The sequence below is a fragment of the Myotis daubentonii genome, chromosome 10 (genome assembly GCF_963259705.1).
Source record: "Myotis daubentonii chromosome 10, mMyoDau2.1, whole genome shotgun sequence".
NCBI classification, from domain to species: domain Eukaryota; kingdom Metazoa; phylum Chordata; class Mammalia; order Chiroptera; family Vespertilionidae; genus Myotis; species Myotis daubentonii.
Window position 1 is genome coordinate 52,194,806 of NC_081849.1, and position 26,343 is coordinate 52,221,148.

The 26,343-nt window shown below is 45.2% G+C and overlaps 1 protein-coding gene across 1 annotated transcript in view; it reads left to right on the plus strand.

Annotated features, from left to right (window-relative positions):
• Positions 1–3,768: 3,768 nt before the first annotated feature.
• Positions 3,769–26,343, plus strand: part of NXPH1 (neurexophilin 1) — a 276,086-nt gene continuing 253,511 nt past the window's right edge. Inside the window, exon 1 of the mRNA XM_059712426.1 lies at positions 3,769–4,013. Coding sequence (XP_059568409.1) covers positions 3,960–4,013 — 54 coding nt within the window. The 5' untranslated portion in view covers positions 3,769–3,959. The remainder of the gene's footprint in view (positions 4,014–26,343) is intronic.

Consider the following 26,343-nt stretch of genomic DNA (forward strand, 5'->3'; position numbering starts at 1 on the left):
ATTTTAGGATGGCCTCCTAAATCCTTGAGGGTGGATTCAGATAAAGCTTGCCTTTCCTCACTTTGACCCTTCAGCCTCAGCTATGAGCCCTGAGGCATTCATTTTTCTTCTCTAAACTTTTTTTGTTGTCGTTGATACTCACCTGAAGATATTTTTCCATTGATTTTTAGAGAGAGTGGAAGGGAGAGGGAGAGACAGAGAGAAACATCAATGTGAGAGAGACAACATGGATTGGTTGCCTCCTGCACGCAAGCCGACTAGGGTGGGGGAACCTGCAACCAAGGTATGGTGCCCTTGGCCGGAATCAAACACAGGACCCTTCAGCCCTTGGGCCCACGCTCTATCCACTGAGCCAAACTGGCTAGGGTTCTTCTCTAAATTTTTTAAGAGTGTGAAAAACCTGGTAAGTGAAGATAGCCAACATAGCATTGCAGGTATGCTCTATATAAGTGTATTTTTAAAAATATATTTTATTGATTTTTTACAGAGAGGAAGAGAGAGGGATAGAGAGTTAGAAACATTAATGAGAGAGAAACATCGATCAGCTGCCTCCTGCACACCTCCTACCGGGAATGTGCCCGCAACTAAGGTACATGCCCTTGACCAGAAACGAACCTGGGACCTTTCAGTCCACAGGCCTATGCTCTATCCACTGAGCCAAACCGGTTAGGGCTATAAGTGTATGCTTTTAAAGTGCCTTTTCCAGAGTCCAATTAGAAAGTGTGCTTCACTGCCTTACTCTTCATAGGCCCCAATGAATTCCAAGAGGTCATGGCAGCAGCTACAACTTTGAGATTAGAAGAGCTTGCTCTTTAAAGAGCTATTTTTATCTGGAAGGGAGACAGTAGGCCTCAAAGTACCTGGCAGGTATGTCCTACAAGGGAATCTAAATTGGAGGTGTGATTCCAGGGGAAGGTCTCAGTGGGGCTTCTCTGTTTGCTGTAGAACAGGGAGGTTCAGCTGATTTTACTGCTGTTTTGGGGGTGGGGGTGGGGTTACTAAGGTTCCCCAGGAGAACTCAACCTGTGGTCCCCAGGATCTCTAGTGTAGGGCATACATTGTACCTGGGCACATCCCCCTCACCACCCCCCCCCCCCCCCCAGTGATGAAACCACAGAGCCTGAGGTGTCCAACAGCCACGTGGGAGGAAAGGACTCCCTAAACTCATTAAAAGGCATGATTCTATTTTGATGCCACCAACCTGGGCTCCTGAGATCAATTTCAACCCAACTCTACAGATGAGTACCAAATTGTCACCCAGCTGCGTGCACCATTCCAGGCCGGGCCCTGGAGAAGAGCGGTCTTAGAGAAGTCACGGGCAAGGTGGAGGGGAGAAAAATGCCCTCAGCCCAGGTGGGACTTGTGGACGGAGTCGGAGCCCGCCTAGGAGGCGCTGGTCTCCGCCAGCACCCGCCAGCAGGGCCTAGTCCAGGATCTCAGCAGATCAGGGTGAAGTTGCGCGCTGGAGAGGGCGAAGGGGAGAAGAAGGAGATGAGGTTTGAGACGGAATGAGACCCCTTTACGGAGATGGAGGTGGAGTTAGCAATCCTGAGAGGGACACACACAGGTAGAAAGACCCCCAGGACAGTCTCGGAACCCAAAAAAGACAGAGAAAACAGACGGAAAATATACTGAGAGATAGAAACAGCAAGGGGAGAGATTGAGAAAAACAGACAGAGTCAGAGCAAAGAGACCAAGACTGGGAGACGCTGGTTGAATAGGAGGTGTCAGGAGAGAGGGAGGTGGTCCAATATTCCCCTGTGTCCCCCGCCCACGCCCTGGTCCTCCCTTTCTCTCCCCCTCGCCCCCCCCCCCCCGCCCTACTCCCCACCCCTCCTCCTGCTCGGCCCAGCCCGCAGAGAGGAGTCAGCGCACAAGGTCGCCCAGTCCTCCGGCTGCCGCGCTGAATGGCTGGCGGTCCGCAGCGCCTCCGCTTGGGGCCCCGCAGCCACAGGTCCGCGGCGCCCAGCGTCAGTGCCGGAGGCCGGCAGGGGAGCCCTGCACTGTCCGGCGCCCATTCCTGCCCGACGCGCGGCTGGGATACGCTCCCCGCCACTCCCCTGGCGGTCGCTGTGCTGCTCACGCCCCCGGTCCCCCGGGGAGGGGACGCTGTGGCCGCCAGAGACAGCACAGGAGCCCGTTCTCCCTGCGGGCTGGGCCCGCGGAGAGCCTGAGAGCGGCATCTATTTACACGAGGTACCAATTAGTCTCGGAGGCATCCTTTACCCACTTGCCAATGTAATTGCCCGGAACGGGGAGTAGGCGCGTGGGACCGCGGACCTACGAAGAACGCTCCACCGGGTCCCCGCCCTGAACCCCAGCGCACCCCAGAGTGTCTGTGCCTCCGTGGCTGGGCAGGACCGCGGAGAGCGCCTGCGACTCTGATCGGATCCGGACTGGCTCCCGGGCTTCCCCGGGGCGCGGGTGCGGGTACAGGTCCTGCCGCCAGGCGCTCGCCACCCTACCCCTCTTCCAGAAATTCGGACTGCTTGCCAAGGCCAGTATCTTATCTCTCAAGTTCAAGTTCCGAGGACTTGCCCTAAGTCATTTTTACCATCCTTCGCAGCCGCGGGAAGCTGGGAGCCTGGGTCTGCTGGTCCCAGAGCCAGCGCGGGCAGTCCCACTCTGTCTGTCCGTCCGACCGGCGCGCAGTATCCTGGCGCAGTCACCTCTCTCCCTTCCTCTGCCTCCCTCCCTCCCCCTCTTTCCTGCTCTACTTCCCCCTTCCTCTCTTGCCTCTTAAGTTTCCTGCACCGTGAATCCAACTGTGCCAAGCCTAGGCTCCCGCGGAACCAGTCCTGAGCCTGGCCGGGACCCTGGGACGCCATCTCCGCGGAGGCTGGACGCGGCAGCGGACCGGTCCGCGCCCGGACATGGAGACCAAGCGCCAGGGAGGGCATGTCCGGGGCGCCGGAGACGCCAGGCCCCAGTAGCTCCTTCATGGAGCCTGCCCAGAGCGGCCCCAGCTCACCGGATTTGCCCCCAGTCCTGTGCGGTACGTACCTTAGGGTTGGGGTGGGGTGGGGCGCTGGGAAGGGGCGGCGGGGAGGGTCACTGGTCGGGGGACCGAGCGCGCTAGATGGGTGACCCTCACAAACCCCACAGACGTTAACTCTAGAAGTTAGCACTGACTGTGCCTCTTGGCTGGAATAAAAGTACTGCTAGAGGGGTGTGTGTGTCTGTCTGTGTGTGTGTGTGTGTGTGTGTGTGTATTTCTGTAGGTGCAGGGAGCTTGAATGGGTAAACTGAGCCTGGCTTTCCTGTTTGCACATTTGACACCCCCTTTCCCCACCCCCACCCCACTGAATGCCTGGAGATATCCAGCACCTAATCCTGGTCAGCTCTGCCCACCCTTCCTTTTCCCGCGCCCCTCTCCTTCAGTTCAGTCTCTCTCCCTTTCTCTCCCTCGTCCTTTCTCTCCATCCCTCTCCACGGGTGTGTACGTGTGTGAGCTCTGCCAGGGCTGGCAAAGAACCAGCCGCCGCGTTTGGTCCCAGCCGCCCCACCATCAAAGACGAGGGCAGATTTTGCTGCCAGAGCCGCTCGGCTCCGAACCAGCCTGTGCGCGGCTCTGCGCCCTGCCACCTTCCTCTCCACCGCCCGGAAACGCGCACCCCAGGAGCGCCGGGCTCCAGGAGCCCCTCAGCTTCCCGACCTCCTGCCCGCCGGCCTGCGGACCTAGCGCTCGCTGCTTCCAGGCGCTGGACTGACTCGCTGTTCGATTTTTCCTGCCCCCGCCCCCGGCTTTCTTGGTTCACTCCTCCCCGCCACAACCCCCTTTCCCAGCTCGGTCGCCAAGCTTAACCTTGCCCGCGTGGTCATGGGCTGTCTAATTTCATTTGTATCTAGGCTGCTGAGAGCGCTCCTTGCTCTGTGAAGTGGACGTCAGGTGGATCTATGTTTTTGAAGGAACAAAGACTCAGCGAAGGCAACGTGGAGGAAGTTTGAGACGCGGGAGGATGCAGGCTGCATGCTGGTACGTGCTTCTCCTCCTGCAGCCCACCGTCTACTTGGTAAGTCCTTGCCGCTCCTGCGCCCCCGCAATCCCACCCTGGCCTCGAGGCCGGGCAATTGGGGGCGCGCGGGATGAGGGTGAGACCGCCAGTTCAGCGAGAGTGGCATTCCTGGTGACTGTGTGGGAATAACTTTGCCAAGCTGGTCTCCGTGTCCCTGAGGGATTTTCCGGGAACCCCATCCCCATGTCCTGCTCCAGTCCCTCTCTCCTGTGTGGGATTCTGAACTGCGCCTAGGGCACACTAGACACCCTGAGACCCAGGAGATAATGAGACGGGATGCTTTGTGACAGGAGGAGGCAAAGAGAGGGGATGGAAGACAGGGACTCTCATGGATGCATCCACAGAGTTTAAAGGAAAGGAAATAAAGTGGAGAGTGGGGATCACGGATCTGCTCTGTGGCTTTGAAAGTGAATCCACCCTCGTAGCCGCCTCCCCTCTCGTTGGAGATGTGCACATGAGAAGTGCAGCTAACTTTTTGGACTTGTAGGGCTGAGACAGGGCAAGCTGATCAGTTAGGAACATCACAAGTGATCAGATAGTTAGCTCAGAGATGCTCTGGCAAACATGGAGCAGCTCTCTTTTCTTCTTTTCCAATCTCTCCTTTTCACCAAATAACCAAACCAGAACCGCACATCCAGTGCCCAGACCCTTATTAGGGAAGTCAGGGAGAGAATTCTAGCAAAGCCTCTGTCCCAGTCTTCCCAGAGGCATTGGGGGGGGGGGGTCTGGACTTTGCACACTGTTGTACCTGGGAGAGTGGGGGAATGGCAAGAAGCGCTTTATTGTGGCGGTAGTGGGTTGGTAGCTGTGGGCAGCGCGCGGAACAGAGACGCAGAGGGCAATGTCTCGGAGGGCCAGGCGCACTCACCCTGCTGGTGAAGTTGTGCTGAGTCCGCTGACCCCCCTTTCCCCATCTGTGTGCCTCCAGAGCTAGCTGAGGGCTCAGTGTGTTCTAATAGGGGTAAGGATCGCTGGGGCGGTCTGGGATCTCTGATGGGCTGTATACATGGGATGGGGGAATGCTCTTCCTTAATCCCACGAGTTTCAAATCTGGGAGCCAAAGAGTTGCCATCGTTGCCCTGATGCACGTGACAGTAGGGCTGCTAGTTGTGTGAACTCTGTGTAAATGAGTGTGCAAGTATACGTGTGTGAATATGTATGTGAGGGTGTGTGTATTTAAGGGGTAGTCAGCTTCAATCTAAGAACCCTCAATATTGCCTGTCTTTGCACTTTTTTCTTCTGACGGTGGCAGCTGCGGACGCCAGAGGGCGCTGCGCGTCAGTGTCCTCGCCTACAGGACAACTTAGGGTAAACAGGTGAAAGCCTGGGCAGCCAATCCAAGAGAACAGCCTTTCCGACAGTCGCCGAAGTCTGTGCCTTCCCTGGCTGCAACGCAGACGAAATGCAAAAAGTGTCCTTCCCACTTCCCATTTTCAATCGTTCTTGCCCCGACCTGTGTCCAGTAAACCCGCTGACAATGAGAGCCCAGAGAGGGAGGGCAGAAAGTTTGGTCAGAGGAAATACAGAAACTATTTATTGAAAGGAAGGGAAGGGACTGCAAAGTGAAAGCTACAGAGGGGAAATGTGAAGCATTCCCTTGATCACCGAACCCCTCCTGCCCCTCTCCTCTGCATAACTCTACGTATGTATGACCTGAACCTCAGGACTGTCCTTACCCTTCGACTGTGCTTTTATACACACACACGAAAAAGGCTGGCGGCTGTGGCTCAGTGTATTGCTCGGAGTGAGCATTTCGATATTCTGGAAAATAATATATCAAAAGCAGAAGTGAAATCAATACATTGTGTTAAATTTTAAATGTGTTTGTTGGCAGTTAAACCGTTTCCCACTCATTACAGCAACAGTGCTGGATTTATTCTAATGCGCCGCGTTCTCAACAACAAGCGCATTAATTCTCCTTTAATTGTAAACTGGGAGCATTTGAAAACCGTTCAGTGTGCAAATTATGCTGATTCAATTACCGTTTAGTTACAGACTTCATTACCTGAATGCCTTTTGGCAATACAGAGAAAGGAGACAATTTTTCCAGTTTCACTCAAAACAATACCAAATGTGAACAATAAAATAGAGAAGGCGATTTACAAGCACATTCTTCTCTCTCTGATCTAAAGTTGTTTTGTGTGCTGGGGATTGGAATCCACATACGCCACAAAAACAAAAGGCTGGTGGTTGTGATCCAAGGTAGTATTTCCCGGGATTGTCATTCCAGGGTTATTTGCCAGCAGAATCCTGGGCTGTTTTCTTGAAGGAGCAGGAAGCTGACTTTTACCAGGGAAATGAATTTTAAAGGATGAATTGGGCAGTCAGGAGAGTTTGGTTTTAGGCAACTAAGGAAGTGAAGAGCCTTAATTAAAGCTCCAGGGCAATGGGACAGACCAAGAATTGGCCAGAGCTTCTTTCCCCACCTATTTTACTAAACACCAGAAACAGTAACTGAACTTAGCATTTATGGTGGCTGTACTCGGGAACATCCAGACCTTTGCAAGCAACTGCAATAGATGCATGCAGGTTGTCAGGAGCTAATTCAAGTTATGTTCTAAAAAGGTAGTTATTTTATTTTGTGTCCCCCCAACCCCCGGCCCTTGAATTGAAATAAGCCAGGGAGGAGTTTAAGGAGTAAATTTATGTCTTTACAAGCTCACATCACAACTTTGTGACAGGGATACTCTATTTTTGCATTGCCTCCTAGCTGATACCCCAGTACACCTTTTTCTTTAAGCTCTTGGAATCCCAGTCATGTTTCCCAGGGAGTAATCACCACATTATGTCCAGGGAGCAAGATTTGTTTAGATATCCCCTATATAAAATATTTAGTCTTCTGTTTATGGAGAAATACAGAAAATACTCCCAAATTTGGGAGGAACTTATTATGAAAAACAACTGTATTCAGCAGATCAGTGCTCCATGTTTAAGGCACAATTGTTTGCCTGTGTGTGGGTGAATGTTCTCAAGGTATGTTTCTTGGCCCAGGGTTCTTTGAGTGCCTGTTCTAAGTTGAGGATTTTGTGTCATTTTGTGCTTATTGAGAGATGGGTCTGTCCTATTTCAAATTAGAAGCTTATTTTAGCACTACAGTGGGGAGTTAATTAGAACAGCATCTGCAAAGTTACCCACTAAAGTATATTCGAATTTTAAAAAATTACCACAAGGCTAACTCCAATAATAAGTGCTGGGAAGTGGGAAGTTATTTTTTTAAAAAATAAAGTGAAGGAAGTCTTCTGTTTATTGAATGCTGTGTTTTGCAGATTTAAAAGTCTGAGTTCAGCAGGAGAGACACCTATGGCATAAAAATACTTCTTAAAAATAAAAAAAAAGTCCCGCAATTTTTATTCTCCTGTCAGTCCTGGACTAATTCCAGAATATCTCAGTATGACTTAATGGCAGGACTGGAGCATTTTAACTGAATTGAAGTGCACCCTGGGTGAACTTGGGAACTGTGGTTTCTGGCTGTGAGGACTGGGTGTCTTAAATTGAGTTATTCCCAGTGGGTCAAGCTGCAGGATAGGCCAGGGCACATAGGGAGAGCACCTCCCAGCAGAAAGCTCTGTTTGGGGGCTCACTTGTGGCAATTTTCAGGGTCAAGAATTAATTCTAATGGGTGCTCCCTGGGCATGTCAACAAAAAAGTTACTCAGAAATTGAGTCCAGAGACTCTGAACAGGGTTTGAATGATTGGACTGTGATCAGTCACCTCCACAGTACTATTCTAATGAGAGGAGATGCTTACCCTCCAACTTAGGCCCCACTAGCCAGTTCTGTTAGGAATTAAAATGGATAATCATCTGGTTGTTGTTTTTAACCAGTGTGGGCAAGAATGGATACTTCTTTCTAACCGTTGGGCTTAAAAAACATTTTGAATAATCTATTCCCTCAAATTTAGGAATTTAGGGTGTCCTTAAAATGTGAATTACACACCAATTGTTTAATAGATATTAAACAGCGATTGGTAATTTCATGGAATGGTAACTGTACTGTTTGAAGCCAGACCCTTCTGTGAATTCACTCCTTATGAAGGTGGCTATTAAGAAATGTGGAAGCTGGGGAAGGGTGTGTGTGTGTGGGGGGGGGGGGGGGGGAGGAGCAGCAGGAGAGAGACCACTAATGTCTTTCCTCTGATTAGGTATTTGTACTTCCCATCCTTTGAAAATTAAGCCAACTGCCCACTGAAAACTTGAATCAATTTGAGCTTACACCTGATAACACCTTAACTAGTTGAGGCTATTCAGTGTTCTCTAGTAAGGCCAGTTGTTGGAAGCCATACTTGGAAGTCACCCCACTGCATTTCCTGAAACTTCTACCCCATATCAGCCTTGTGACTATAGGATTACACCTGGATTTTAGAAGGAGCCCATGCTCCAGCAGCACGACATGATATTTCCTCAGTCCAGGGTTCTGTGGGAGAAGTTGCATTTTCCTGAAATGCTCAACTCTCCACTGACCAGGAAAGCAGCTCCCTGGGTGTGTGGGAAGCCCTGGGGTGGCTCACCCTTTTGCCTCACTTCCAGGAGGATTATCATGGTCTGGGGCCTGCTAGTGATAGCTTCAGGGGAACTGCCTTCAGTATTAGAAGGATTGAACCAGAATTGCTCCAACTTTCTCAGCCCATATTTTCCCAGAAAGCCATTAACTTCCCGGCTCCTCTTTGTGCGAAGTTGATTTCTATTTGGCTTTGAATTGTCGACGGCGATCTCTTCCTTAATGAAAGTGTTGTCTGGGCGAAAAATATATCTGGCGGCAGGGAAATTGGTTTATTATTTTGAGGTAGGTGCCCAATGTCCCACTTTTCTAGCTGCAGGAAGGTTTTCTGCAGACTACAGAAATTGACAGCATTGTCCAGGTAATAACCGTCCTGGACAATGTTTTCAAAAGGACGTTGGAGTGATGAAAGCATTTGGATATTGCTCTTTCAAGTGAGCAATTTTCTGTCTTGGGGTTCTCTGATTTCATAGGGGGAAGGGAGAAGGGGCCCACACACTGCCAAGGAGATGGCTTCCCTGCTTTGCCCAGACCCAAAATGAGGAAGTGTTGTCAGCTCTGCTTGGAAACCTGAGGTCTGAAGAGCCCTCAGTGTGTTTGGCTGTCGCAGCTTTGATGTTAAGGGTCAAAGGGAATCCCGACCATAAGGGATAACACGCTTCTTGCACTCCTCTGTCCATAAAGAAAACCCATGGAAGCCTGAAAGTTTGCCTGCTCTCAAGCGGCAAGTTAGAGGTGTGCATTCTTTCTGATATATATATTTTAAAGAAAGCGTCTACGTTTGATTTGATTCAGGAAAAGTTATCTTAAAGCAACCACATCTTTTAGGAGCTTCAGATCTCATTTTAAGACCCTAACTGTCCTCGCCGGTTTAATTAATAGAGGGAGGTGGTAGTCCGCGGGGCTAGGCGAGTCTGCTCTCTCGGGTCAGCGGCTTCCCGGAGCAGCGGGTGGCTAAGCAAGTCTGCTCTCTCATCTTCCCCTGCCTTCTCCTAGCCACCATCCGTCTAGTCCCGCCGCACGCTTGCAGGAATTTGCCGTCTTGATTTATCTGCCACTTAAGCTCGCGACCAGCTCTTTCTCTCTATGTCAGCACTCACTCCTCCCGGAGCTTGGTAAACACGGCGCGCGCATTTTTCTGCCGCCGATTGGCATGTTGACGACTCCGCTTGAAGGAATGTGACAATAAAGTGGGAAACCAAAGCTTGGCAAGCACTTAATCAAGGATAAAAAGGTTCTGCGGTAAGGATGTCACTCAATTTATTGTGAAAGGCGAATGAATTACGTTTAATGAAAGTGCTCCCCAGATGAATATTACCAGCAATTTCCTGAGTTGGCTCTGTCAGCTCGCGATGAGGAAATGCCAACCCAGATCAGAAAAGCGCGCCCGTCTCAATTACTATGCAAGCTTTCCAAGAGCGGTTTTTTTTTTTATTGAGATGATATATATTGGCGGCTTCTTTGTGCCCCTCCACGCGCGCCCACCAGTGCGTTTGCCCACTTTCCAAGTTTGCCATCTGCCCTGGAGGGTCGCTGGCTGCTGTCGGAACTTCCTAGGTGCGCGCTGAGTTTCTGCGGCGGGCGGAAACCCTAATTACTTCCTCTGTAAACAATGTTCTCTAGCATTTTGTTTACTATGGGGGTGGAGACTGGAAAGGGGGTGGGGTGGGGCGGGGGTACGGACAGAATTCCCGTGCTCCGGTTCCCTTTGCCATAGAAAGTTCCTTAGGCGTCCAGTGAGGGGTTCCGGAGTGTGGAGAGTGGGTGGCGGTGGGAGCGGAGTGTTGGGATGATGCACAAGGTGGGGTCCCAGGAACTAGGAGAGTGCAGCCCGAGCTCTCCGGCAGCGGCTACAGCAAAGCCTTCTCCCGCTCCCACTTCCTGTACATTAATGAGGGTGTTTTATTTGTTCAAGTCGGAGATACAATGGTGAGGGGGTACATAGGCTGCAGTCCCAGCGCATCGCCTCATCTACATGAGAATGGAGAACCTAGAGGCTTTTCTTGTAAGGTTTCTTTCTCCCACAGTTAGACAAATTGCTGCATAGAAAACCCGAGTGTTTCCTTAAGAACTGGCTCATGGGGGCTCTACGCATCCCTGCTGAACCTGACTTTGGCTGGGCCTAGCACATCACCCCGCCACCCCAATGGGTTCTGATGGGAAGTATCCGAGGCAGCGGAGGCAAAGGGAGGTTGGGCACCCTTGCCCCACCGGTGGCAGAGGGCGTCCTCCTGGCACGGCTCGCCCTAGGTCTCAGACTTCCCTCCTCACCCATTTAATTTTAAGGCTATTGTGAGTCCTCTTCTGCAGTTGGCGAGGAACTTTCTTCGACGTAGGCGTCATCCCCTGGGCTCAGAACCTCCGTCCTCTGACCGGAGCTGCGGAGTGCTCGGGGCCCGGGGAAGTTTCCCAGCAGGAGTCGCTGCCGCCACAGCTGCGCGCTCTATTGTCCGCTTTCAGCCTCCAGTGACTTCCAGCAGTCCCAGCCGACTTTTGAAAACCATAGGGGCAGCTCTCTGGTTTCTGGACTCCAAGCCCTCACATCAAAGCGTTGCTTCTGGGGAACTTTTCTTCGCCGCTGCCACCAAGCTTCGGTGCTCCGGCGGCAGCAGTTTTCCAGAGAGAGGCCGGGCCCGAGATTCCATGGGGCTGTGGCGCGCGGGCCGCCCCGCCAGCAGAGCGGTAGGTCAGGACCACGGACAGCGCCGCAGGTTGCTGCCCGTCTGCTGTCCGCAGTGCAGCCTCATTTCCCTGCACCGCTCGCTTCCTCTGGAAGTGGAGTCTGCGCTTTCCACAGCCACCTCCCTCCCGTCCAGTGGTGGCTGTAAAACCCAGCTTCCCCCTCAGCACTTGGGAACAGACGCTCAGGCCGCTAGGTCCCCGGTGTTTGCTGCGCTTAGAACCTCTGGTTCGCACCTCTTCCCCCACCCCTGCGTGGTTGCGGCGTCACGTGATTGCCACTGCTCCATCCCGAGTGGAGGTGAATTCTGTTCCGCTTTCTCCTCCCCTGCCCCCCTGCCCTCGCACAGTAACCAGATAGAAGCATGAATCATGTAGTGTACAGCTGTAAGCGTCCTTAACGAAGTAAAAGCTTCCTTTGGCAGATAAGGAAACTGAGGTACGGAGCTGGGCGTCAACTTTCTCTCAAGAGTAAAACCAAACTGGGGGAAGTGATCCCTACTCCACCTCCCACCTTCCGGGAACACCATGGGACCACCAAGACGCCCACCAGGATTAGGCGCCTTTAATAAGCGGCGCGCGTATGTATGGGGGGGGGGAGGGGGGAGGGGGGCAGTGAGGAGTTCTAATTATTATAAATTTCCAAAGAAGCAGTAATTATTCACGGGGAGCAGGACAAATCACGGCCCAGGGAAGGGAATCGATATATTTGCTATCGAAAGTGCCTGGCTCGCCTTTAATGCAGATGAATAAGGATGGGACCTCATTATTTTTCGTGGTTAGGCTCCTGGCGTGGGGTCAGATGCAGCGTGGAATCTATCATCATTAGACCCGAGATGGGGTGGGGAAAGTTTCTATTCATTTGCTTAGCAAAACAAACAAACCCCTCTCCCCAAACCCCTAAATAACTCCCCTCCCCCAACACTCCTGCACAACCATCGCCCGCCTCCCCAGCCCCACTCCACTCCCTCCTGTGCCCCCTGGCTCCCTGCACACTCTCCCGGGCTTCTCTGAGCGCTCCAGAGCCCACACTGCGGTCACAAGAGTGTGCGCAGTTCCTCCTGGGCTTCGGTTACTTCTTTGATTTGGAAATAAGCCCAGGGAGTACCGAGTGTTGGCGCTAGGGGTTCTCTGTGTCAAAGGCGAAGAGCAGCTGGGAAGTCTTGTCCGTTTCCTTCGCCTTAGTTTGAGAAGCAGTCCTTTCAGTTCACGGGGCTCTGCACAACCCCGCAGCATTAAAGGAGCAGAGGTCTGGCAGGTAGTGCTCCATCAACTCACGTGAGACGCCACTCGGAGAAAAGAGAAGAGAAGGAAACTGTCGGTGAAGCAGGGCCGGGAATTGAATAAGAAGTCGAAGGAAAGGTTTAGGTGTAACTCGACCAGGGTATTCTGGTTCCCCAGGCGTGGTGTCTTCAGGCCTGTCCGCCACTGTTTCCCAGGACTGTGAATGTGCCCCGCCTCCACCCACTGAAGACGCTGAACTGTTTAGGGTCTGCCTACTCTACTACACAGCATCCCCAACCCCTCTCCCCGCCATTTCTCCATCCTTCCGAAGGCCGCACTCCCTGGCACAGCCTTTCTCACTCTCAGAAGGTGTCTGACACCCCTGGTGGGCAGCTGCTGGGATGACATTTGTATTCTTGTGTGGTATCTTCACTGCTCCCCTTAATGCCATAGTTCTCATGGCCAACTGAAGTGTGTTAGAGTGTGTGTGTGCATGTGTGTGCATATGTGTGTGTGTGTGTGTGTGTGTGTAGTTTTGACTTCATCTGGCAGGGTCCTCCCTTATTACAGCAGGTCCTTACTGCAGAAAAGATAGGGTGTGGCACTTAAAAAACACACGAACTCCTTAATTGCAGTAAAATTAATCATAATTATAATGAGAGCAAAATTTAGAATTGTGAACTTCCAGGCACTAAAGTAATAATAATGTACTTCTTTCCCTTGAATGCTCTTTTCCTCAGAGCCCAGCCTTTCATGGTGTATTGTGATTACCTGAGCGTCTTTGTTTCCTTGCCTTCAGAGCCAGCCAGCCAACACAACACCCAGACTGTATGATCTACTGGAATCATTTCCTCCCACCATCTTCATTTTCAGAGGCTTTATAATTAAACTCTGTGAGATATGTGTAGAATATATCCAGTGGAGAGTCTTTTATTTATGTAGCATGCTGAGAATGGAAAATTAAGGAAGCGCTTATATTAAAGTAATAAGCCTGCTTTGACATTAACAGAAATGCCCTTTTAATTTACTTTTTTTAGAAAAAGTCTAATAGTTTCTTTATGTGAGACCATACCCCAAAGTCATGCCTTTTATTTTAGTTTTTGAGTCATGCCTTTTAAAGGAGAGATCCCAATCGACATACTAAACTGTATTAACTTAGTGGAACAAAAGGCCAGGCTAACCACTCATTTGCTATGTACACTAGGCTTAGCATGGCAAGGATGCAGTGTGATGCAGGAAGCTGAGCAGAAAGAGTTAGCTGGCAATGGCTGCAAGGCCCTTCATTTTTCTGCCTCTCCCTGTCCCTAACCACATCACAATGCACACATTTACCCGCAGTGTAACATGGTCTTCCAGAGCCAACACAAAGGCATGATGCTGCAAACCGGCAGGGATTTTCATAAAATTGAAATTCACAGATTAAAACCAAGGAGGCACAGATTGCCTTCTTTAAGATTGGTTATTGCCAGAAAAACTTGGAGAAAATTTCCTGGCTTAGAAGAACCTTTTTTTTTTTTTTTTCATTTATAGGTTAAACACACAGACACACAGCAGACCAAGACTGGATGTTAATAATGCACATATGTACATCTACCCTTTGAAGGATTCTATGAAAAAGTATAACAGGAAAATATTTTGTTTTCATAAATTGTTGGCCTTGAAATTCCAACTTGGGTTTGACAGTACCATTTCCTTGATAGGAATCTGGTACCTGACACTGGACTGTTGTCCTATTTATGTCATCACTTTCAGGTATAGAATGAATTCAGTTTTGGTAAAGAGGGTCTACTGGCAAGGTAGCTGGAATTTTAGTCATATATATAGGCATATATATATATATATATATATATTTATATATTTATATATTTATATATATACACACACACACACATATATTCCAACCTCTCCAACTGAACTTTAGAAAATGATTTTTCCTCCTTTTAACCTTGTAGCTAAATGCTATTAGAGGCCCACAGGTATATAGAACAGCTTATATAAAATTAATGGACTGCTTTACTTTCACAATCTCTTACTTGTGAAGCCCTTGTAAAATACTGAACCTATTTAAAGTAGGAAGAATATAAAAGTCAGGTTTTGTGTGCAATCAATAGTTGTAAATGGTTCAGTGAAATATTTGACTGTTTTGAATGAGTTTGAAAATGTGATGAAGATTTGTTGTCTGTCTTTGTGCACTGATGTGCTAATTATAAGGCTGCCCCCTCTTTTGTATACTTGACCAGTTTTGAAACTGAGTGGAAGATTCCAAGGCAACATCAAAGTAAGTAGTCAAAATTTCGGGAAAGATGCATTTATTGACTTACCTGGTTACAAAGAGATCCATGGGTCACGATGAAGTCGTGATTGAGGAAGAAATAAAAAAAAATCTTCCAACATTGCTTTATTATTTTTAAAAATTAACAATAAATTTATTGGTATTGTGTACTCTGAGTATTTTATATGCATTTTTGAAAAAGAAAATGAATGAAGGTTTTAACTTAGCATCAAACTTCATAAAGTGAGATTTAAAAACATTGAAACTATTAACATAAATCTCTTCTTGTTTTGCAAAAGTGTGGACAAAATTTGGAAAAATTGGAGGTTCTTATTCTTTTCTTCCTCAAAACACATATTAAAGACGACCTTTCTCTGTATTCTGTTATCTGACTTATGGATCTCTAAGATATGCCATAAGCCCTACTATGAATTTCTTTTTTATTACCGTGCATTTTCATTGGGAAATGAATCACGTTTTGCCTCTTGCCTTATTGGACTGAGAATTATACATGGCCCAAAACATAGTGACATTTTCTTCTTTTTTTAAATCCTCGCCTGGGGATGTATTTTTATTGATTTTAGAGAGAGAGAGGAAGGGAGAGCACACAAGAAAAGAAGAGAAACATCAATGAGAGAGAGGAGAGGAGAGAGAGAGAGAGAGAGAGAGAGAGAGAGAGAGAGAGAGAACACCAATCGGTTGCTGCCTGTCTATGCCCTGACCAGAGATGGAACCCACAATCTAGGTATGTGCCCTGGACAGGAATGGAACCCGCAACCTTTTGGTGTATGGGATGATGCTCCCAACAGCTGAGCCACCTGGCCTGGGCAGCGTAGTGACATTTTCAAAACCTTCATCCCACTTTCCCCTATTTTATTCCCTCTTCTTTCAAATATGGCCACTGGACTATTGCATTAACAAGGTCCTCTAAATAAGAAATAATGGCATAACTTACCAACCAGCTACATATATTGTTCCTGCTGCTCAATACTCGATGGAAAACGCTTAATACATGGACTGGATTACATAGGATTCATTATACTTTCTGTCTGAGAAGTTTTCAATAAAAATGCCATAATTAATCCCAGGTTTGATTCAAAAACCTATTTGGAGAATGATGAATTGTGATTTGTTGTTGGAGCAGCTGTGGTGTTGGTAATGGGGCTGACTACCTGATCTCTGAAATTGAAAATATAAAATACCTTTATTCACATATCTTTTCCATTATTTGTGAATAGTTTCTTGCACCAGGGCATCATCATTTATTGTTTTCCAGAATTAAATGCAGAGAAAGATGCAAACCGCGGCATATGAAAGGAAGTTATTCATGCGTAGTCAGTGTAGTATTTCTCTGGTCTTGATGTGAAACTTAATTGCTATTGATGTGGCGATTTTGCAGAACATGGCAGAGTTTTTGCCTCTTTCACAAGAAATATGTAATTGAATGATGAGTCCCTCATGTTAGATTTTCAACCTTATTTCTTTTGGTTTAACAAGGCAGAGTTATGAACAGCTGCACCCAGAGGCAGCTACTATCAAGCTAGTGCAGACCTGGCATTAGCACCTAGGAGCTGAGCTACCACTTTTAGATCTGCAGCTCTGCTCTCAGGTTGCAATGTTCGGGAGTGTGGAGGCATGAAAAAGGAATGATTTGGCTCAAGATGTTTAATCCTGCCTTGCATTCTTGACTGAAATCTTTTACAATTAGAATGGCTCCAGTTAATGTTTGGCTGGACGCATTTGCACATATCTAAGTTTGATGGGTCCCCACCACTCCCCTTGAACAAATGGTGGAAAGAGAGGCTTTAAATGCAAATCCACATACTAAAAGACGGTTATATCCTACCAAAGGCCACTACTTGCAGCTAGGTGGATAATGTCACAGTTCTTGTGCAAGTGTCAATACTGAATTCATGGTAGAAATCAATGAATTATGATGAAAAGGTGAGTGACTTTTTGGCTCCATTGAGGATCTGACTGGCCACAGGCCCCTTTTCAGTCATCCCCAAAAATCCACCCCCCCCCCCACCTCTCTCATCACTCCCTCACTTCAATTCTTAAGGGAAGCAGCATTGAAAAAAAAGACATTAGGAGAAAAGAAGGGAAGAGAATGGCAAAGTACGTTCTTAATTTTGTGACCTTAGGCAAACTTTTAAACTTCTTAGACCTCAATTGTCTTATCCTTTAAAATGGTGCTAGCAACACTTACCTCTCAGAGTTATAAGGATTAACTGCACTTATCTATCAACACTAATAAAAGAGAAAAATGGTAATTGGCGTACGAGCTACCCTTTTCATTGGCTAATCAGGGCTATATGCAAATTAACTGCCAACTAAGATTGGCAGTTAACTGCCAACAAGATGGCGGTTAATTTGCATATGTAGGCACAATGCAGGGAGGCGAAAGGGAAAGCAGGAAGAAGCCCTCTGCCACTGACAGTGATCGGAAACCCAGGGGGGAGCTAAGAGCTGGGGGGCAGGGCAAAGGCGGCCCTGGGAACGCCTTTGCCCTGCCCCCCAGCCATGATCGGAGAATCAGGTGCCTTTTCCGCCCTGGCCAGTGATAGCAGAAAGTAGGGGTGGAGCCAGCGATGGGAGCTGGGCACGGTCGAAGCTGGCAGTCCCAGGAGCTAGGGGTCCCTTGCCTGGGCCTAAAGCGAAGCCCACGATCGTGGGGCCGCTGCCCGGGCCGGACGCCTCAGCCAGAGGCGTCAGGCCTGGGCAAGGGGCCGATCCTGCAATTGGAGGGTGATGGGGGTCAACGCCTGAGGGCTCCCAGTATGTGAGAGGGGGCAGGCTGGGCTGAGGGACACTCCCCCCACACACACCCAGTGCATGAATTTCATGCACCGGGCCCCTAGTATATATATATATAAAAGCCAAGCAACCAGAACGCTGGAATGACCTGAACAACCAGAATGACTGTTCGCTATGACACACACCGTGGCGGCCAATCAGCCCAATGAGGGCCCCGACTGGCCTCTCCCAACCTCCCTTCCCCTGGCTGGCTTGGCCCCCAATTGGCCCCCCCATCCTGATTGGGGGCAGGGCTGGACAACCTCCCTCATCCCCTCCCCCCCTGGCCCAGCCTGATTGGCCCCCATTAGAGCAGGCCGGCTGGACCCTACCCATGCATGAATTTGTGCACCGGACTTCTAGTGTATAATAAGAACATAAAAAGGTCCCTGGCACTTAGCAGTGGTGAACTTAGCAAGAAAAAAGTCTTGCTACCCTTTAGAGAGAAAGGTTCTGACCAGGTCCCCATGCTCCCAGCATAACCCTTGTAGAGATGAAATGCAAGGCCTAATTCTACCCTCGGACCCTCCTGTCTTTTGTTTCTCCCTTGCAGCTGGTTGATTGCTGTATAGTTGCCCAGTCCTGCCTAGAAAGCCATATGTATTTAATGTGAATAGTAATCACTGTGACTCATACCAGAAGAAAATTGCCATTTCTACAACAACTAGTTAAATGTTTATATGAATAATGAGACAAGTCATCGACAGACTCAATGAACAGATTGCCTAGTTGACAGGAGAATTCTTGTGATGTTTTAATTTCATGTGGCAAACACTGTGGACATTTATTAAGATCTGATTTAAAACATTGATTTATTTGTGAGGGGTATTTGCTTTTAATTAATTTTCTTTTAACACTTGGAATTCGCTTAAAATTTGCATGCAAGGTAAGCAAAACATAGCCTACTGTGTTTTAAAGTTGAGGAACCTTGGCCAGAGTATACAGGCTGCATTATTACACTGAAGTTTATTACAGCTGAAGGTCTGGATATAATAGCCCCTTAGCTCCCCAAAGTAGTAGATGAAATACTTTGATGGGATGAAAGCCACAGCAGCCCTCTCATATTCTGCTCAAAATATCTCTTGTATGCCCCCATATACCTCCTTCCAAGGTATTACCCTGGGTACCCAAGAAAAGTTCCTATGCAGAAATACTATTTTGTGTCTTCAATTTGACGTGAGAATGGGGGTGGTGTGGGGCTGATGGCAAAGGATAAAATGTTCCCTTTCCTATTTATACCCTAAGCCATGCAATGTGTCAGGACTTTAGCATGATTTATTTTTTCATTTGATTCTCTTAATAACCCTATGAGATGATAAGTGCTACTGATATCAGTAAGGTCTTATTAATATCACTAATATTAATATATTAATATACCCATTCTAGGCATATTTTTAGTGACATCCCATTTTATAGATGAGGAAATTGAGGCATTGAGAGTATGAGTGTCTGGTGTAAGGTGGCAAGATTCTATCCCAGGCAGTCTAATTCTTGAGCCAGTGCTTTTAATTACTATACTATATTGTGTGTGTGTGTGTGTGTGTGTGTGTGTGTGTGTGTGGTGCACACTAATACATGCACGCATACATGGGTGCATATAATGGTGGTGGGGAATGAGAATGGGTCCATTTAAAAACATTTTTGAAAGAAATAACTATGTAGCTTTCTACTTTAATGAATAGTTCTTTCCCACTCTTCTGGGTAGATCTTATTTGGGTAACTGTAGCGTGCTGCTGGTGCTATTGTAATTTAGTAATTCTATTAGATGTAGTTCTTATTCTTGAGGGACTTCCCATAAGTGGGGGAGACAAGGTAATAAATGTAGGTTTGATACTGATGCTTGTGACTCTAGCCTGTGCTGATGGTGTGTGGGACACAATCTCTTTAAGAAGTCTGCATCTATTGACCTGACCGCTATGAAAAGTGATCCTGGGCCTTGGGGTAAGGTAATAAGTGAGACCAGGGCATGAAGCACAGCCCTTACAGTCATCTATGATGGAGTTTAAAATGATCCCTAACATCTGTATCTCTTCTAACAAATCACACAGCTGCTTTGTGAATGATTTTCCATGTCTGGGCAGGAGGAGGTGGGGAGAGGAGAGGAGGGTTTATTTATAAGGGCATAACTATTGTAATAGGCATAAACCCTAGTTTCTTTCATGGCGTTTATTCTCATGACTCTAGTGTTTCTGACAGCTTACCAGATATAAAAGAGAGATGCAAATCCACATTCCTTTAAAAGTAAAATCTTTGCACAAGATACAAACTAAGAAACATTTAAAAATCTGTTTAGCTTAATACCTTCTAGTCAAAATAGTCCCAAATATTCAACTATCTTAGCATAGGCATTTTCACTGTAGTATGGATATGTGATTTAAAAATAAAATAGAAAAATGCTCACAAAATAGTTTATGGAATTACCCAATCTATATAGGATTTAGAATTTTTAAATTTATTTATGAGGAATAAAAGTAAATCCATGATACTCCTGCCCAAAGTGGAAGCTCTCTGGCAGGAGGTGAGGGGGAGAGTCTGGCTCCATTTCAGTCATGTACTACGTTTGACCTTGGAGGAGCTTAGTTATGCCTTGGGGCAAAAAATTAAATGTTCCATTTTGCAGCAGTATCATCTTTCACCTTTATGTGGATTTAAAAATGTAAATAAAATTGCTTTCTGTAAATGGTATACATGAAGGTCATATTCATAGTCTCTGCAAGAATTCAAAATGCCATTTGACCCATCATTGGCTCAATAGATAATAATGTTTTCTATTAGTTTCTAGTAATCTACTTTTTAAGCATTTTATGACTCAATAGTTCCTAGTTTGTGAAATAGGAAATCAGAAATAAACCTTTTAGCACATCATTGTAGGTTTATTTATAGAATACGTGCCTTCAACTTTGAACTTTTAAAAATGTCAAATATTTCCAGAAAGCATTTCCTTTGTAATAAAATTGATTTGGCTGAATATATGCAATGAGAGAAGAATGTGCTTTTGAAAAATTTTGAGGGCTTAAGCTTATTTCAATTATCATCTGTTTTTATTTTGCTTATTATTTTCCTTGTAGATCAGCCAGGATCACTCAGGAAACAGGATTTGGGGACCCTGATAGCAGAGTGCAAATAATGAATGTAGAAATTAAAGTAACTGCAGAGAGAGAGAGAGAGAGAGAGAGAGAGAGAGAGAGAGAGAGAGAGACTAAATTCCTTTCATTGGAATTTGGATAATGAGACCCTGATAGATTTTTGTGTTTAATTGTCATATTTTGATGGTTAATGACTTGATTGTTCTTCTGGAGGCACCAGTCAGCCGTTTCCAAACCACAGATGGCTTTACCAGCCTCAGTAGGAGATTCTGTTCCTTACTAACCTTGAGCTGAACCAATTATTGTGGGGTAGATGAGCAGACCAATGTCATTCCACGTTTTCCTGTCTTTGGGAGATTATTTGGTTGAATAATGAGTGGAGATCATTGGTTTCAAAAGTTTCAAGTTTTGTTTTTATTGTAAAGAGTATTAGTCCTCTCTCTGAGTAGATATACACTGAATATTCAGTGACCAAGGCCATAAACTAGGATGATAATATACTCTCCTTCACTTGGACATTCTGTTTTATGCCCATTGTCTATATCAAATGTGCCTTCTCCTATTTTCAAATAAATTATATACTCACCTTACATATGACTCACTGTTCAACTGCCTGATGAGAAAGGCTGATGATAAGCCTTTATGAAAGGCTTATGGTTATGAATGATTGTGACATAAGCGAGAAGAGCATTCTCATCTCTATTTTATGCTTCCTTTCTCATGAGGCATTCAGGGTACTCATACACTTGGATAACCAGGGTCCACTCTCATGATGTGCTTTGTGGAATATAACCCATACTCTCTTTTATAAAAATATGGTAAAAATTTTTATTAACTATTGTGCATTACACAGTCATGGGAAAAGCTGGTAAGAGAAGAATGACTGATTAGCCACCCACAGGTTTTGCACCGTGCCATCAGTTTGGTGGAATTGCTTTGGTCCAGGGCCAGAAACTGAACTCTGCCAGTGCTTCTTGAGTTAACACTGAGAAATAGACTCACTCTAATCAGAATATCATTTTGAAAATGCCCTTTTCTTACGAGAAAAATATCTGAAACACTATGTAGAGCACATTCCTTCAATATGGTAACTCTGGGGAGTCCAATTGGTAATCAAAGTATATTTCTTAAGAGACCATGGCGGAACACAAAGTGGAGTTGAAGGTTCCTTTTATCTGTTTCATGTCTTCCTATCCTTGAGAGCACGAATCCCTTTGCTTACTTCTCTGAATTCCTGTTTTCTATGCAGACAAACCCATTTGTTGTTGTTGTTGTTTTTAATATTCTTTCTTTAAATGTGTTACTATCACTGATGCAACTTCAAACAGCTTTTCCTGTGAACGTACTTTTGTTGACTTTATTAAATCCCCTCAAGGTTGTTTTTGTTCTTATAATATCTTGGTTCTTGTTGGGCTCGGACCTCACCCATACCCTTAACTCTACCATGCTTTCCATCTCCTTTATATAGGGCTCTGGAAGGCCTTCAGACTAGGAAAATGAACATATGATGTTGATTTAATAGCGTTCTTTCATATCTCAATTCAGGGGTTACTCATGAAGTGTGATTTAAGCAGTTATATAGGCTCCTAAGCAAAGCCATTTTGTGTGTGGTGACGAGAAAGCATTTTCCATGCCTCTGTTCAAATGCTTGACCCTTTAAAAATTATTATTATTGTTGTTGTTATTATTATTGTTGTTGTTGTTATTTTACAGTAGACGTCCTATAGACATGTCTTGGTTTCTCTAACTTTCTTGAGGTTATAGAAGTTGGTGCCTGATAACGCATTAAAAAGAGTTGGGGCGGGGGGAGGGGGGCGTGGAGAGTGAGTTGCTGTGGGATTGGCACTAGAGCCATTTGACAAATTCTCCTCTTAGTTGCAAATCTCTGGTAAAAATTAACTGGATCCTGCTCAATAGGAAGCATCAATGCAGACAGCCCCTTCTGAAAGCTCAGGAGATGAATGTGCAGCCTACATTGCCTTTCTGGGAAAACTCATGAGGAATCGTTCCCTAGGAATCTGATTTGTGCAGGTGTCTGGCAAGGATAGAGTTTTTAAAAAAATCATTTTTATTTTTAATTGTGGGAAAATATACATAACATAGAACCTATAACATAACATGACATAACATAAATCTTATCCATAGCATGAATCTTATCTTAAGTGTACAGTTCAGTAGTGTTAAGTACATTAAAGTTGTTGTGCAACCAATTCCCAGAACTCTCTTCATCTTGTAAAACTGAAACTCTAAACCCATTAAAAAGCAACTCCCCATTCCCCCTTCCTCCATCTCCTGGCAACAACCATTCTACTTTGACATGAAATTTTTAAAAAAAATATTTTTATTGATTCAGAGAGGAAGGGAGAGGGAGAGAGAGATAGAAACATCAATGATGAGAGAAAATCATTTATTGGCTGCCTCCTGCATGCCCCACACTGGGGATCGAGCCTGCAACCAGGCATATGACCTTGACAGGAATTGAACCTGGGACCCTTCAGTCTGCAGACTGATGCTTTATCCACTGAGCCAAACCAGCTAGGGCTATGTCTATGAAATGTGACTGTTCTAGATACCTCATATAAGTGGAATCATATATTGTATGTCCTTTTGTGACTGGCTTATTTCTCTTAGAACAATGTCCTCAAGGTTCATCTATGATATAACATGTCAGAATTTCCTTTTTTTAAAAAATATATTTTATTGATTTTTCACAGAGTGGAAGGGAGAGGGATAGAAAGTTAGAAACATCAATGAGAGAGGAACATCGATCAGCTGCCTCCTGCACACCTCCTACTGGGGATGTGCCTGCAACCAAGGTACATGCCCTTGGCTGGAATTGAACTTGAGACCTTTCAGTCCACAGGCCTATGCTCTACCCACCGAGCCAAACAGGTTAGGGAGCAGAATTTCCTTTTTTTTAAAACTAATTTTCTTTAATATGGTTATATTTGTCAATCTTTTTATAGTCTGTTGAATTGGAGTCCTAGTGGTAGTTAGCAAACTTTAGCCTATACCCAGTTAATAAAGAAATTCATCCTTTTTTTTTGGCACATATGTGGCATATTTTTTTCACATTTATAACCCTGATCCATTTGGAATTTATATATTGTATATTGTATAAAATGTTAGTCTAATTTTATTGTTGTAAATAGCTAAACAGACATTCTAACATCATTTGTTTTAAATCCCACACTTGCTGCAGTGATTTGAGATGACTCTTTTCTCCTATACTAAATATCCTCCCATCTGTTCCTGTTCCATTGTTCAGTTGTCCCTGTATGTAACAGTACCACACTGTGTTAATTTTAAAGGCAGTCTAGCTTTATTTAATATCCGTTGGAGCTGGTACCCTCTCAGAGCTATCACCCAGCTTAATTTGAATATAATTGATATATAACATTATGCAAGTTTAAAGTGTACAATGTGATGATTTGATATATTGGGAAATATTTACCACAATAAGATTAATTAACACACCTATCACTTCACATAATTACCATTTCCTTGCTGTTGTTATGGTGAGAACATTAAAGCTCTACTTTCTTAGTGACTTTCAGGCATACAATACAATATTTTAAACTATAGTCACATGTGTACATTAGATCCCCAGAACTTCCTAATTTTACAATTGAAAGTTTGTACCCTTTGACCAATATCTTTCCCACCCCTTAGTCCCTGGCAACAACCATTCTACTCTGTTTCTTGAGTTTGATGTTCTGAAATTTCATGGATCAGTGAGATCATACAGTATTTGTCTTTATCTGTCTGACTTATTTCACTTAGCATAAGGCCCTTGAAGTCCATCCATGCCATTGCAAATGGCAGGATTTTCTTCTTTTTTATGGCAGAATAAGACTCCCATTATATATGTGTCACATTCTCCTTATCTGTTCATCCACTGATAGACACTTAGGTTGTTTCTGTATCTTGGTTATTGTAAATAATGCTGCAATAAATACGGGGCTGCAAATATCTTTTCAAGTTAGTGTTTCATGTCTTTCAGATATGTACCCAGAAGTGGGATTGCTGGATCATGTGATAATTTTACCTTTAATTTTTTGAGGAACCACCATACTATTTTTGATAGTGGTTGTACCAATTTATATTCTCACCAACAGTGAACCATGGCTCCCCTATCCTCATGAGCATTTATCTCTTTTTTTGATACTAGCTATTCAAACATGTGTGAGGTGATTTTGATTTACATTTATCTGATGATTAGTGATAGTGAACACCTTTTCATGTACCTGTTAGCCATTTGTATGTCTTCTTTGGGAAAATGTCTATCTAAGTCCTCTGCTAATTTAAAAATCAGATTTTTCTTTTGCTATTGAGTTGTATGAGTTCCTTGTATATTTTGAATATTCACCCCTTATCTGATATATGGTTTGTAAACATATTCTTCCATTCTATAGATTGCCTTTCATTTTTTGTTGGTTTCTTTTGCTGTGCAGAAGCTTTTCAATTCAGTGTAGTTCCACTTGTTGATTTTTGCTTTTGTTCCTTGTGATTTGGTATCATATACAAAACATCATTGCCAAGGCCAGTGCTAAGAAGGAAGAAAAAAGTTATTATACCATGCCAGGAATTTTACTCCAGCCTGGAATCTGAAATGGACTAAAAGATAGAAAAAATATATTTATTTTCAAATATATATTTTTCTTGAGAGAGAGAGAGAGAGAGAGAGAGAGAGAGAGAGAGAGAGAAGGAAGAGGAGGATGACGAGGAGGAGGAGAGGGAGAGAAAAACATTTAGTATTTTCATCTATTCTGTATTTAGAAAATATTATAATAAAATATTATCTTTCCAATGAGCTGAACAGTTGACATGAGCTCCTGCCTTCTTAGTCACTCAACATCTGAAAGTGATTCTAAATATTTTAATCAGCAGGAAAGAGACCAAAGGGGGGAAAAAAAACCCAAAGAACAAATACAAACCATGTGCAAACATCAAATATTTATGGAAATGTCTCATTGGTTTTGAAGATGGCTGTATGTCCCAAACAGGGCATTCTGCAGTGAGGTTGATTTTCTAAGTATATAAATGGGCAAATATGCTCTTAATAATGAGCCATAAAGAACCATTTGCTTTAAGAAAAGTCAATGTTTTATTGATTAAACTTTCTTAGGTGAGGAATTTCTGAATTATGTATGTTATAATTGTTCTGAAGACTATCTTGATATTGGTAATAGTGAGTTCCAAAAGGGAATGACTTTTCTAACATACACTTTATACATAATTTTGAAAGAAAAAGTCAGAGGACTGCCTTTGGAACATGGTAGATTGCCAGTGAACAATGAGATCTGGCTGAAATAATAGGTGATTTTCTATGTCTTAGGTGTTTAGAGTTTAGAGAGGATGATCAATTTTAACCACTACAAGCTCTGGGACAAAGCATTTCCTCTGCATTGTGCATCACATTTCCTTCGCAACACAATTCTTCATCTTTGCCCAGCTCTTAGTTCTTTTCCACATTTGGCGTCTAATGGCTGGGGAAGTGGTAGACTTAGGACCATTCATGAAGGAGAATGGAGAAGACCCTCTGATGATGTGTTTTGGTCACTAGCTCCTTTTTCTGACCCCTACTCTACTTCTCCTCACTCTATCTAGGATCTACTCAAAAGTAAGAATGAATGCAAAGGGTTGCGTTTAAAAAAGAAAATGTGGCCCTAGAGGAACATTGCCGGTCCATGGTAAGGGTAGGAAGGATGAGCCAATGTTCCCAGCAATCAGCGTTCATTGGAATCCCAATATTCAAACCAGAGCTCACATTG